General features: G+C 57.5%; 1 protein-coding gene across 1 annotated transcript in view; it reads left to right on the top strand.

Moving 5' to 3' along the window:
- msto1 (misato mitochondrial distribution and morphology regulator 1) overlaps positions 1 to 15309 on the top strand; it is a 41134-nt gene that overhangs the window by 18346 nt on the left and 7479 nt on the right. The window contains exons 7-10 of the mRNA XM_072490625.1: positions 3441 to 3575; positions 11837 to 11992; positions 12747 to 12878; positions 14049 to 14233. Coding sequence (XP_072346726.1) covers positions 3441 to 3575; positions 11837 to 11992; positions 12747 to 12878; positions 14049 to 14233 — 608 coding nt within the window. The remainder of the gene's footprint in view (positions 1 to 3440; positions 3576 to 11836; positions 11993 to 12746; positions 12879 to 14048; positions 14234 to 15309) is intronic.

The raw sequence follows: 15309 nt of genomic DNA, 5'->3' as shown, positions 1-15309 counted from the left end.
GGGGGAGTGTGTTCACTGTCCAACACCGGAGACCCTGCCCTTTAAACTCTGACCATTCCCGGGGGGAGTGTGTTCACTGTCCAACACCGGAGACCCTGCCCTTTAAACTCTGACCATTCCCGGGGGGAGTGTGTTCACTGTCCAACACCGGAGACCCTGCCCTTTAAACTCTGACCATTCCCGGGGGGAGTGTGTTCACTGTCCAACACCGGAGACCCTGCCCTTTAAACTCTGACCATTCCCGGGGGGAGTGTGTTCACTGTCTAACACCGGAGACCCTGCCCTTCTAAACTCTGACCATTCCCGGGGGGGTGTGTTCACTGTCCAACACCGGAGACCCTGCCCTTCTAAACTCTGACCATTCCCGGGGGGAGTGTGTTCACTGTCCAACACCGGAGACCCTGCCCTTCTAAACTGACCATTCCCAGGGGGGAGTGTGTTCACTGTCCAACACCGGAGACCCTGCCCTTCTAAACTGACCATTCCCAGGGGGGAGTGTGTTCACTGTCCAACACCGGAGACCCTGCCCTTCTAAACTGACCATTCCCGGGGGGGGGCGGTGTTCACTGTCCAACACCGGAGACCCTGCCCTTCTAAACTCTGACCATTCCCGGGGGGAGTGTGTTCACTGTCCAACACCGGAGACCCTGCCCTTTAAACTCTGACCATTCCCGGGGGGGGGGGGAGTGTGTTCACTGTCCAACACCGGAGACCCTGCCCTTTAAACTCTGACCATTCCCGGAGGGGGGGGGGAGTGTGTTCACTGTCTAACACCGGAGACCCTGCCCTTCTAAACTCTGACCATTCCGGGGGGAGTGTGTTCACTGTCTAACACCGGAGACCCTGCCCTTCTAAACTCTGACCATTCCCGGGGGGGAGTGTGTTCACTGTCCAACACCGGAGACCCTGCCCTTTAAACTCTGACCATTCCCGGGGGAGTGTGTTCACTGTCTAACACCGGAGACCCCGCCCTTCTAAACTGACCATTCCCAGGGGGGAGTGTGTTCACTGTCCAACACCGGAGACCCTGCCCTTTAAACTCTGACCATTCCCGGGTGGGGGAGTGTGTTCACTGTCTAACACCAGAGACCCTGCCCTTCTAAACTCTGACCATTCCCGGGGGGAGTGTGTTCACTGTCTAACACCGGAGACCCTGCCCTTTAAACTCTGACCATTCCCGGAGGGGGGGGGGGAGTGTGTTCACTGTCCAACACCGGAGACCCTGCCCTTCTAAACTCTGACCATTCCCGGGGGGAGTGTGTTCACTGTCTAACACCGGAGACCCTGCCCTTTAAACTCTGACCATTCCCGGAGGGGGGGGGGGAGTGTGTTCACTGTCTAACACCGGAGACCCTGCCCTTCTAAACTCTGACCATTCCGGGGGGAGTGTGTTCACTGTCTAACACCGGAGACCCTGCCCTTCTAAACTCTGACCATTCCCGGGGGAGTGTGTTCACTGTCCAACACCGGAGACCCCGCCCTTTAAACTCTGACCATTCCCGGAGGGGGGGGGAGTGTGTTCACTGTCTAACACCGGAGACCCTGCCCTTCTAAACTCTGACCATTCCGGGGGGAGTGTGTTCACTGTCCAACACCGGAGACCCTGCCCTTCTAAACTCTGACCATTCCCGGGGGAGTGTGTTCACTGTCTAACACCGGAGACCCTGCCCTTCTAAACTCTGACCATTCCCGGGGGGAGTGTGTTCACTGTCCAACACCAGAGACCCTGCCCTTCTAAACTCTGACCATTCCCGGGGGGAGTGTGTTCACTGTCCAACACCGGAGACCCTGCCCTTTAAACTCTGACCATTCCCGGGGGGGGAGTGTGTTCACTGTCCAACACCGGAGACCCTGCCCTTCTAAACTCTGACCATTCCCGGGGGGAGTGTGTTCACTGTCCAACACCGGAGACCCTGCCCTTTAAACTCTGACCATTCCCGGGGGGGGGGGGGGAGTGTGTTCACTGTCCAACACCGGAGACCCTGCCCTTTAAACTCTGACCATTCCCGGAGGGGGGGGGGAGTGTGTTCACTGTCTAACACCGGAGACCCTGCCCTTCTAAACTCTGACCATTCCGGGGGGAGTGTGTTCACTGTCTAACACCGGAGACCCTGCCCTTCTAAACTCTGACCATTCCCGGGGGGAGTGTGTTCACTGTCCAACACCGGAGACCCTGCCCTTTAAACTCTGACCATTCCCGGGGGGAGTGTGTTCACTGTCCAACACCGGAGACCCTGCCCTTTAAACTCTGACCATTCCCGGGGGGAGTGTGTTCACTGTCCAACACCGGAGACCCTGCCCTTTAAACTCTGACCATTCCCGGGGGGAGTGTGTTCACTGTCCAACACCGGAGACCCCGCCCTTCTAAACTCTGACCATTCCCGGGGGAGTGTGTTCACTGTCTAACACCGGAGACCCTGCCCTTCTAAACTCTGACCATTCCCGGGGGGAGTGTGTTCACTGTCCAACACCAGAGACCCTGCCCTTCTAAACTCTGACCATTCCCGGGGGGAGTGTGTTCACTGTCCAACACCGGAGACCCTGCCCTTTAAACTCTGACCATTCCCGGGGGGAGTGTGTTCACTGTCCAACACCGGAGACCCCGCCCTTCTAAACTCTGACCATTCCCGGGGGAGTGTGTTCACTGTCTAACACCGGAGACCCTGCCCTTCTAAACTCTGACCATTCCCGGGGGGAGTGTGTTCACTGTCCAACACCAGAGACCCTGCCCTTCTAAACTCTGACCATTCCCGGGGGGAGTGTGTTCACTGTCCAACACCGGAGACCCTGCCCTTTAAACTCTGACCATTCCCGGGGGGGGAGTGTGTTCACTGTCCAACACCGGAGACCCCGCCCTTCTAAACTCTGACCATTCCCGGGGGGGGAGTGTGTTCACTGTCCAACACCGGAGACCCTGCCCTTCTAAACTCTGACCATTCCCGGGGGGAGTGTGTTCACTGTCCAACACCGGAGACCCTGCCCTTCTAAACTCTGACCATTCCCGGGGGGAGTGTGTTCACTGTCTAACACCGGAGACCCTGCCCTTCTAAACTCTGACCATTCCCGGGGGGAGTGTGTTCACTGTCCAACACCGGAGACCCTGCCCTTCTAAACTCTGACCATTCCCGGGGGGAGTGTGTTCACTGTCTAACACCGGAGACCCTGCCCTTTAAACTCTGACCATTCCCGGGGGGGGGGGTGTTCACTGTCTAACACTGGAGTACGGTACAAGTGACGCACCGTAACAGTGGGGTGCAGCGATGATTTCTGTGTCTTGGCCAACATTCCACCCTCGGCAAACACCGATAAGTGATTGGCAATGTGAAGGAACGGCCGGAGAAACTGACACCGCCTCGGGGTTTCAGCCAGGTTGCCGTGCGCGAGTGCTGGGTTGTGGGGTGGCCCGTTCTCCCCCCGTTAACGCCATGTTCTGTCCACAGGGGTTCCACGTGCTGTGTGACCTGCAGGACGGGTTTGCTGGCCTCTCGGCCAAGGTGGTGGAGCTGCTGAATGACGAGTACGGAGGCAGAGGGATATTCACGTGTGGCTTCACCCCCACCTCGTACGCAGACACGGTGAGTATGGAGGGGAGCGGCCGCACTGTCTGTGGTCACACACTCCACAGCAAACATCTATCACTGGGGCCCGGATGGACACTGTCAGTCTGCCCTAGCTGGGATGCTGTGGGCATTAAAAAAAATATATAGATTTTTATTCGAGCGGTTTCCATTTTGTACATAACATCAAATCAACACATCGCACCCATACACCCCCAATCACAACCCCCCCATGAAAAAAACAATTCCCCCCTTTAAGCAACTAATGGTGAACCAGTTCGTTGAAGTGGATAATAACCGTTACAACACCAGGTTAAAGTCCAACAGGTTTGTTTGGAATCACCAGCTTTCGGAGCGCTGCTCCATCAGGTGGACTCGAGGAAGGAGCAGCGCTCTGAAAGCTGGTGATTCCAAACAAACCTGTTGGACTTTAACCTGGTGTTGTAAGGCTTCGTACTGTGCTCACCCCAGCCCAACGCCGGCATCTCCGCATCATGGATAATAAGGGGGGGGGGGAAGCTGACCTCCACACCATCAGCGCTTGCCTGCGAGGCGAAGGCCGGGACACCTGACCCCTCGCCCGACAGCAGCTCCGGACAGGACACCGGCCCCCACGGCCATCAGCAGCTCCGGACAGGACACCGGACCCCTCGCCCGACAGCAGCTCCGGACAGGGCACCGGACCCCCTCGCCCGACAGCAGCTCCGGACAGGGCACCGGACCCCTCGCCCCCTCGCCCGACAGCAGCTCCGGACAGGACACCGGACCCCTCGCCCGACAGCAGCTCCGGACAGGGCACCGGACCCCTCGCCCGACAGCAGCTCCGGACAGGGCACCGGACCCCTCGCCCGACAGCAGCTCCGGACAGGACACCGGCCCCCACGGCCATCAGCAGCTCCGGACAGGGCACCGGACCCCTCGCCCGACAGCAGCTCCGGACAGGACACCGGACCCCTCGCCCCTCGCCCGACAGCAGCTCCGGACAGGGCACCGGACCCCTCGCCCGACAGCAGCTCCGGACAGGGCACCGGACCCCTCGCCCGACAGCAGCTCCGGACAGGACACCGGACCCCTCGCCCGACAGCAGCTCCGGACAGGACACCGGACCCCTCGCCCGACAGCAGCTCCGGACAGGACACCGGACCCCTCGCCCGACAGCAGCTCCGGACAGGACACCGGACCCCTCGCCCGACAGCAGCTCCGGACAGGACACCGGACCCCTCGCCCGACAGCAGCTCCGGACAGGACACCGGACCCCTCGCCCGACAGCAGCTCCGGACAGGGCACCGGACCCCACGCCCAACAGCAGCTCCGGACAGGGCACCGGACCCCTCGCCCGACAGCAGCTCCGGACAGGGCACCGGACCCCTCGCCCGACAGCTCCGGACAGGGCACCGGACCCCTCGCCCGACAGCAGCTCCGGACAGGACACCGGACCCCTCGCCCGACAGCAGCTCCGGACAGGGCACCGGACCCCTCGCCCGACAGCAGCTCCGGACAGGACACCGGACCCCTCGCCCGACAGCAGCTCCGGACAGGGCACCGGACCCCTCGCCCGACAGCAGCTCCGGACAGGACACCGGACCCCTCGCCCGACAGCAGCTCCGGACAGGGCACCGGACCCCTCGCCCGACAGCAGCTCCGGACAGGACACCGGACCCCTCGCCCGACAGCAGCTCCGGACAGGGCACCGGACCCCTCGCCCGACAGCAGCTCCGGACAGGACACCGGACCCCTCGCCCGACAGCAGCTCCGGACAGGGCACCGGACCCCTCGCCCAACAGCAGCTCCGGACAGGGCACCGGACCCCTCGCCCAACAGCAGCTCCGGACAGGGCACCGGACCCCTCGCCCGACAGCAGCTCCGGACAGGACACCGGACCCCTCGCCCCTCGCCCGACAGCAGCTCCGGACAGGACACCGGATCCCTCGCCCGACAGCAGCACCGGACAGGGCACCGGACCCCTCGCCCGACAGCAGCTCCGGACAGGACACCGGACCCCGCGGCCATCAGCAGCTCCGGACAGGGCACCGGACCCCTCGCCCGACAGCAGCTCCGGACAGGGCACCGGACCCCTCGCCCGACAGCAGCTCCGGACAGGGCACCGGACCCCTCGCCCCTCGCCCGACAGCAGCTCCGGACAGGACACAGGCCCCTCGCCCGACAGCAGCTCCGGACAGGACACCGGACCCCTCGCCCGACAGCAGCTCCGGACAGGGCACCGGACCCCTCGCCCGACAGCAGCTCCGGACAGGGCACCGGACCCCTCGCCCGACAGCAGCTCCGGACAGGGCACCGGACCCCTCGCCCCTCGCCCGACAGCAGCTCCGGACAGGACACAGGCCCCTCGCCCGACAGCAGCTCCGGACAGGACACCGGACCCCTCGCCCGACAGCAGCTCCGGACAGGACACCGGACCCCTCGCCCGACAGCTCCGGACAGGGCACCGGACCCCTCGCCCAACAGCAGCTCCGGACAGGGCACCGGACCCCTCGCCCGACAGCAGCTCCGGACAGGGCACCGGACCCCTCGCCCGACAGCAGCTCCGGACAGGGCACCGGACCCCTCGCCCAACAGCAGCTCCGGACAGGGCACCGGACCCCTCGCCCGACAGCAGCTCCGGACAGGGCACCGGACCCCTCGCCCGACAGCAGCTCCGGACAGGGCACCGGACCCCTCGCCCGACAGCAGCTCCGGACAGGGCACCGGACCCCTCGCTCGACAGCAGCTCCGGACAGGGCACCGGACCCCTCGCCCGACAGCAGCTCCGGACAGGGCACCGGACCCCTCGCCCGACAGCAGCTCCGGACAGGGCACCGGACCCCTCGCCCGACAGCAGCTCCGGACAGGGCACCGGACCCCTCGCCCGACAGCAGCTCCGGACAGGGCACCGGACCCCTCGCCCGACAGCAGCTCCGGACAGGACACTGGCCCCTCGCCCGACAGCAGCAACGGACAGGACACCGGACCCCTCGCCCCTCGCCCGACAGCAGCTCCGGACAGGACACAGGCCCCTCGCCCGACAGCCGCTCCGGACAGGACACCGGACCCCTCGCCCGACAGCAGCTCCGGACAGGACACTGGCCCCTCGCCCGACAGCAGCTCCGGACAGGACACTGGCCCCTCGCCCGACAGCAGCAACGGACAGGACACCGGACCCCTCGCCCCTCGCCCGACAGCAGCTCCGGACAGGACACAGGCCCCTCGCCCGACAGCCGCTCCGGACAGGACACCGGACCCCTCGCCCGACAGCAGCTGCGGACAGGACACCGGCCCCCACGGCCATCAGCAGCTCCAGACAGGACACCGGACCCCTCGCCCGACAGCAGCTCCGGACAGGACACCGGACCCCTCGCCCGACAGCAGCTCCGGACAGGGCACCGGACCCCTCGCCCGACAGCAGCTCTGGCCAGCCCAAACATGGCCATGGGTGGGCAGGGCTTCAGCTCAACTTCAGCATCGCCGACACGGCGCTAAAGAAGGGAGACCCAGAAACCCGCGGTGGGTTTGCGACAGGACCGGTTGTGTGCTGGCCGGCTAGCGCTCGTCCTCCACTCTCGCAAAAACCCGACTCATCCTGGGCCCAAGTCAGGTGAGGTCCTATTCACCACCTTAAGCTGGATTAAGCTAAGCCCTGCACACGAGGACATGGCGTTCACCCTCCACAAGGCCTCTCTCATACTCCCTTCACCAACACCAGCCCCAACTCCTCCCGTGGACGATAACATTGGCGCTACACTAACCGAGGGGGTCCGGTAGGCACGCCCCTCCCTCAACTATCATGCCAACTGCTTGCCTCGACCGGCAGGTATTCAAACTCAGGAATGAAGCAGCCCAGCACCACCACCTCAATGGGCGATGAGCACATCGGTACCAACGACATGGGTTAAAAAAAAGGATGAGGTCCTAAAAGCAGAGGAAGTTAAGAAATCGGACCTCAAAGGTAGTGATTCAGGATTACAACCTGATTGCTAGTCAGAGCAGAAACGACAGGATATATCGGATGAATACGTGGATGAAGGGATGGTGTCAGGGGGAGGGTTTCAGATTCATGGGGCATTGGAACCGGTTCTGGGGGAGGTGGGACCGGTACAAATTGGACGGGTTACACCCGGGGCTGATGTCCGAGGGGTACTGTTTGCGAGAGCGGTTAGGGAGGGTTTAAACTAATATGCCAGTGGATGGGAACCTGTGTAAGGAGTCAGAGAAAGAGGGAGCAAGGACAAAAACAAAAGGTAGAAAAGGGAATAAGAAAAGGAGGAGAAACCAAGGGGAAAATTCAAACGGGGCAAAAGGGAAAAATATTGGGAGCAAGCCAATGTGAAAAAGACAAACGTAAAGGCTCTGTGCCTTAATGCACGGGAGCTTTTGCAATAAAGTGGATGGACTAATCGCGCAGATAGATGTAAATGGGTATGATATAATTGAGATTACGGAGACATGGCTGCAGGGTGAACAGGGATGGGAACTGAATGTCCCAGGGTATTCGGTATTGACGGAGGACAGGCATAAAAGAAAAGGTGGTGGTGTGGCACTGCCGGTTAAAGAGGAGATTAACACAATAGTGAGAAAGGACATTAGCTCTGACAATGTGGAGTCTGTATGGGCAGAGTTGAGAAATACCAAGAGGCAAAAAACATCAGTGGGTGTCATATATAGACCCCCAAACTGCAGTGGTGAGGTTGGGAATGGCATTAAACACAAAATTAGAGATGCATGTAATAAGGGAATATCGGTGATCATGGGTGATTTTAATCCGCACATAGATTGGGCAAATCAAATTGGCCACAATGCCGTAGAGGAGGAATTCCTGGAGTGTATACGGGATGGTTTTCTTGACCAATATGTGGAGGAACCAACTAGAGAGCAGGCCATCTTAGACTGGGTACTGTGTAATGAGAAGGGGACCATTGCCAATCTGGCTGTACGAGACCCCTTGGGGATGAGCGACCATAACATGATAGAATTTTTTATCATGATGGAGAGTGAAGTAGTTGATTCTGAGACTAGGGTGCTTAATCTTAATAAAGGAAACTAGGAAAATGTGAGGCGTGAGTTGGCCTTGATAGATTGGGGAGAGTTACTTAAAGGGATGACAGTGGATAGACAATGGCAAACATTCAAGGAACGCATGGAGGAACTACAGCAACTGTTCATTCCTGTCTGGCACAAAAGCAAAGGGGGTAAGAGGGCCAATCCATGGCTTACAAAGGAAATTAGAAATAGTTTCCGATACAAGGAAGAAGCATACAGATTGGCCAAGAAAAATAATAGGTCTGAGGATTGGGAGCAGTTTAGAATTCAGCAAAGAAGGACGAAGGGATTGATTAAGAAGGGGAAAGTACAGTACGAAAGGATGCTTGCAGGGGACATAAAGACTGACACTAAGAGTTTCTAAAGATATGTGAAGAGAAAGAGATTGGTAAAGAGAAATGTAGGCCCCCTACAGACACAAACAGGGAAATGCATAATAAGGCACAAAGAAATGGCTGAGCAATTGAATACATACTTTAGTTCTGTCTTCACAAAAGGGGACACAAATCAGATACCAGAAATGTTGGAGAATGAAAGGTTTAGTGAGAGGGAAGAACTGAGGGAGATCAACATTAGTTGAGAAATGGTGCTGGGGAAAACTGATGGGATTGAAGGCGGATAAATCCCCAGGGCCTGAGAATCTGTATCCCAGAGAGCTGAAGGAGGTGGGTCTGGAAATAGTGGATGCATTGGTGGTCACCTTCCGGGATTCTATAGACTCTGGAACTGTCCCTGCAGATTGGAGGGTAGCTCACGTCACTCCGATATTCAAAAAGGGAGGTAGAGAGAAAGCAGGGAATTATAGACCAGTGAGCCTAACATCGGTAGTGGGGAAAATGCTTGAATCCATTATCAAGGACGTTATAGCGGAACATTTAGAAAGCAGTGGCAGGATCAGTCAGAGTCAGCATGGATTTATGAAGGGAAAATCATGCTTGACAAATCTGTTGGAATTCTTTGAAGCGGTAACCATTACAGTCGACAAGGGGGAGCCAGTCGATGTGGTATATTTGGACTTTCAGAAGGCGTTTGACAAAGTCCCGCATAAGAGGTTATTGTGCAAGATTAAAGCGCATGGGATTGGGGGAAGTGTATTGAGGTGGATGGAAAACTGGTTGGCAGAGAGGAAACAAAGAGTAGGAATTAATGGGTCCTTTTCAAATTGGCAGCAGTAACCAGTGGGGCACCACAGGGATCGGTGCTGGGACCCTAGCTAGTCACAATACATATTAATGATTTGGATGAGGGAATAAAATGTAACATCTCAAAGTTTGCAGATGATACCAAGTTGGGCGGGTGAACTGTGACGAGGATGCAGAGATCCTACAGCAAGATCTGGACAGGTTGGGCGAGTGGGCAAACCAATGGCAGATGCAGTAGAATTTGGATAAGTGTGAGGTTATTCACTTTGGAAGCAAAAACAGGAAGGCAGATTACTCCCTGAATGGATTTGGATTTGTTTATTGTCACGTGTACCGAGGGACAGTGAAAAGTATTTTTCTGCGAGCACCTCAACAGATCATTAAGCACATGAAAAGAAAAGAAAATATATAATAGGGCAACACAAGGTCCACAATGTAACTACATAAGCACTGGCATCAGGTGAAGCAGACAGAATGTAGTGTTAATGAGGTCAGTCCATAAGAGGGTTGATTAGGAGTCTGGTGACAGTGGGGAAGAAGCTGTTTTTGAGTCTGTTCGTGCGTGTTCTCAGATTTCAGTATCTCCTGCCCGGTATCTCCTGCCCGATGGAAGAAGTTGGAAGAGTGAGTAAGCTGGGTGGGGAGGGGTCTTTGATTATGCTGCCCGCTTTCCCCAGGCAGCTGGAGGTGTAGATGGAGCCAATGGATGGGAGGCAGGTTCGTGTGATGGGACTGGGCGGTGTTCACGACTCTCTGAAGTTTCTTGCGGCCCTGGGCCGAGCAGTTGCCAGACCAGGCTGTGATGCAGCCCGATAGGATGCTTTCTATGGTGCATCTGTAAACGTTGGTCAAGGTTAATGTGGACATGCCGAATTTCCTTAGTTTCCTGAGGAAGTATAGGCGCTGTTGTGCTTTCTTGGTGGTAGCGTCGATGTGGGTGGACTCGGACAGATTTTTGGAGATGTGCACCCCTAGGAATTTGAAACTGCTAACCATCTCCACCTCGGCCCCGTTGATGCTGACAGGGGTGTGTACAGTACTTTGCTTCCTGAAGTCAATTACCAGCTCTTTAGTTTTGCTGGCATTGAGGGAGAGATTGTTGTCGCTACACCACTCCACTAGGTTCTCTATCTCCCTCCTGTGTTCTGACTCGTCGTTATTCGAGGTCCGGCCCACTATGGTCATATCGTCAGAAAACTTATAGATGGAGTTGGAACCAAATTTTGCCAAGCAGTTGAATGATTGTAAATTGGGAGAGGGGAGTGTGCAGCGGGACCTGGGTGTCCTTGTGCGCCAGTCGCTGAAGGTAAGCTGCAGGTGCAGCAGGCAGTAAAGAAGGCTAATGGTATGTTGGCCTTCATTGCGAGTGGTTTCGAGTACAGGAGCAGGGATGTGTTGCTGCAATTGTACAGGGCCTTGGTGAGGCCACACCTGGAGTATTGTGGGCAGTTTTGGTCTCCTTCTCTGAGGAAGGATGTTCTTGCTCTCGAGGGAGAGCAGCGAAGGTTTACCAGACTGATTCCAGGGATGGTGGGACTGTCATACGAGGAGAGATTGACTCGGTTGGGATTGTTCTCGCTGGAGTTCAGAAGAATGAGGGGGGGTATCTCATAGAGATTTATAAAATTCTAACAGGACTGGACAGGGTGGATGCAGGGAAGATGTTACCAATGATGGGTGTGTCCAGAACCAGGGGTCACAGCCTGGGGATTCAGGGTAAACCATTTCGGACAGAGATAAGGAGACATTTCTTCACCCAGAGAGCGGTGAGCCTGTGGAATTCATTACCACAGGAAGTAGTTGATGCTAAAACATTGAATCTATTTGCGAGGCGGCTGGATATCGCACTTGGGGAGAATGGGATCAAAGGCTATGGGGAGAAAGCAGGGTTAGGCTATTGAGTTGGATGATCAGCCATGATGGTGATGAATGGCGGAGCGGGCTCGGAGGGCCTATCTCCTCCTGCTCCTACATTCTATGTATCCCTGTGCTGACTGTTTAAAAACCAGTTCCAATTGTCGGCGAGGGGAGTGGGTACGCACAGACCCCCTCGGAACCTCCGTGCTGCTTACCGTCATCCTGATTTCTCCTCTCTTCTTGCAGAACCCGCTGAAGGAGGTCCACCGACTATTGAATTCCGTCATGGGGATCGTGCACCTGGCCGGCCGCAGCTCCGTCTTCTGCCCCATGTCGCTGAACAAAAACGCCCTTGGGCGCAAACGGCTTTCCCCCGCCATCTTCCCGCATGTCGTGTACGACGTGAGTATACGAGCGGTCGGTGTGGGAATGTCTCTTCCCTCTGCTCCCGGTAGGATCGGCGGTGGGCGCACTGTGAAGGGGGAGGGGAACACATCATCCAGTTCCCTATTCCGAGACTGAGGATAAACTGCCCCCCCCCCCCCCCCTCCTCCCCCCAAACGCAATGTTCGCGGGCGGCAGGGCGGTTAGCACTGCTGCCTCACGGCACCGAGGACCGGGGTTCGATCTTGGCTCTGGGTCACTGCAGCTTCTCCCCGTGTCTGCGCGGGCCTCACCCCCACACCGCAGGGTAGGGGGATTGGCCACGCTAAATAGCCCCCTTCATTGGGAAGATAGAAGTTCCCTGAGGGCGTCGCCGATTCCTCAGCCAGCGCCATCGGACTTTCGGAGGAAGGGAACGAGCGGGGGACGCTTGCCCACTTTGTCTGGGCTGCTTTGGAGCGCAGGTTCCAACAGTGAGAGAACGGGACGAAATGAAAATCGCTTATTGTCACAAGTAGGTTTCAAATTAAGTTACTGTGAAAAGCCCCTAGTCGCCACATTCCGGCGCCTGTTCGGGGAGGCTGGTACGGGAATGTGTCCTGGGGGTGTGTCCACCTCTCCATCCTGCCTTGCCCCGAGTGTTTTCTGGTGAAATAGGTCGGCGCAGATCGAAACGGGTTCCTCCCGCTCATTTCTACTCTTCTGGCTCCGATCCACAGCGGAGGTGAGCTACTCGCACCTATTAATCGCCTCTCCTCTCTCCCCTGAACAGGCATCTCTCAATTATCACAGCAGCGCACTGCTCGCCACCGCTCTGGACACGCTGACCATCCCATATCGACTGCACTCCTCCGCCGTGTCGCTGACACAACTAACAGACGCACTCAACCGGGCTGGGAGAAAGGTACGGCCCGATTCTTCGAGTCTGGGCGTAGGATTTGATCGAGTTGACGGGACGGCATGTTTTGTTTCCATGACGTTGGGGGGGGGGGGGGGCACCGGTTCTCAAACGCCTTTCCCTGCGGGGAGGATTAGCCAGTCCTGCCCCGACCACTTTTTGTTTCCCACAGGCAACAACTAGCATAGCGGTCAACGCCGCTGCCTCACAGCGCCAGGGACCCGGGTTCGATTCCCGGCTCGGGTCACTGTCTGTGCGCGGAGTCTGCACGTTCTCCCCGTGTCTGCGTGGGTTTCCTCCCACAATGCGGGGTTAGGTGGATTGGCCGTGCTAAAATTGCTCCTTGGTGTCCCAACGGTTAGGCGGGGCCACGGGGATAGGGTGGGGGAGTGGGCCTAGGTTAGGGTGCTCTTTCAGAGGGTCGGTGCAGACCCGATGGGCCGATTGGCCTCCGTCCATGGATAACTGAGAGGAACGGCACTGCTTTTCGACGAGGCACCAGTAGAGCGAGAGCGAGCTGGGAGAACTGCAGCTCCAGCCAGTCCTTCCTGACGCCAGCCCCATCAGTGTTGAGACAGCAAGGTGAAATCTTGCCTCCGGAACAGTGTTGTTCAGTCCTGCCGACTCGGGCTCGTGCGTGGTGTCAGGAGGGTAGTAGGGGCGAGGGTTTGTCCTTTTCGCCTTCCCCGGCTGTGGGGTGGAGGAGGGTGCGGGCGCCGTTAAAACGCATTGTGTGTCGCAGATGCAGGGCGGTGTTTGTTCGGTAATGTAGTGTCCTGCCTTGTTAGGTGAGGAGAGATACCGTCACACATGCAGACGGGCGAGATGAGGGTCCTGGTGGTCCCATCCAGGTTCACAGCGAGTCCTGGACTCCGCCTGGATTTCTGCTCCCACCCAGCGTCCATGGACAGGGACTGCACTTGGCGGCGATGCTGCTCACAGTCGAATAAGGCCTGGCGACACGTTGGAGTGTTTGAGCCTTGCCTGTGTGCCACAGGGGAGACCTACGCTCAGTCCATTAAAGGAAGGAAAGGTTACACTGACCAGTGATGGGGACAGTGTGAGGGGGGGGGGCAGCCAAATCTGGAAAAGGCGCGGGATGTGACCTGACTGTGTCTAATTCTTTGCGGCATTATTCCCTCCACCTGACGGATTTGTGCTCGTCTCTTGGGGCAGGTGGTCACGGCATCTGCCACGATTCCATTCCCCATGAGGGACGTGGACACACTGCCGGACGTCCTCTGCAACGAGCAGGCGGCATTGCCGTGGACCGGGCTGTCTGCGTGCGGGGACCTGAACGAGAGCCGCTGCTTTGCCCAGTCTGTGGTGATGCGCGGAGTCCGTCCTCACCAACAAATAAGGTGGGTCTGATTCCAACGGGAATTAATGTTGGCGTTCGGCTTTTTAAATTATTCCCATCCAATTCTAATAGCACCGACAGTAATCCCAGCATTTTCCAGGACCAGTGTTATAGTGACAGACCCGCCCCACCAGTACTGTACCGCAGTGTTATACAGCGACAGACCCGTCCCCACCAGTACTGTACCCCAGTGTTATACAGCGACAGACCCGTCCCCACCAGTACTGTACCCCAGTGTTATACAGTGACAGACCCGCCCCACCAGTACTGAACCCCAGTGTTATACAGTGACAGACCCGTCCCCACCAGTACTGTACCCCAGTGTTATACAGTGACAGACCCGTCCCCACCAGTACTGTACCACAGTGTTATACAGTGACAGACCCGTCCCCACCAGTACTGTATCCCAGTGTTATACAGTGACAGACCTGCCCCCACCAGTACTGTATCCCAGTGTTATACAGTGACAGACCCGTCCCCACCAGTACTGTACCCCAGTGTTATACAGCGACAGACCTGTCCCCACCAGTACTGTACCACAGTGTTATACAGTGACAGACCCGTCCCCACCAGTACTGTACCCCAGTGTTATACAGTGACAGACCCTTCCCCACCAGTACTGTACCCCAGTGTTATACAGTGACAGACTCGTCCACACCAGTACTGTTCCCCAGTGTTATACAGTGACAGACCCGTCCCCACCAGTACTGTACCCAGTGTTATACAGCGACAGACCTGCCCCCACCAGTACTGTATCCCAGTGTTATACAGTGACAGACCCGTCCCCACCAGTACTGTACCCCAGTGTTATACAGTGACAGACCCGTCCCCACCAGTACTGTACCGCAGTGTTATACAGTGACAGACCCGTCCCCACCAGTACTGTACCCCAGTGTTATACAGTGACAGACCCGTCCCCACCAGTACTGTACCCCAGTGTTATACAGTGACAGACCCGTCCCCACCAGTACTGTACCACAGTGTTATACAGTGACAGACCCGTCCCCACCAGTACTGTATCCCAGTGTTATACAGTGACAGACCCGTCCCCACCAGTACTGTACCCCAGTGTTATAC

The sequence above is a fragment of the Scyliorhinus torazame genome, chromosome 26 (genome assembly GCF_047496885.1).
Source record: "Scyliorhinus torazame isolate Kashiwa2021f chromosome 26, sScyTor2.1, whole genome shotgun sequence".
NCBI lineage: Eukaryota > Metazoa > Chordata > Chondrichthyes > Carcharhiniformes > Scyliorhinidae > Scyliorhinus > Scyliorhinus torazame.
Note: the sequence above shows the minus strand (reverse complement) of the source record. Positions and strands in the feature narration are given on the sequence as shown.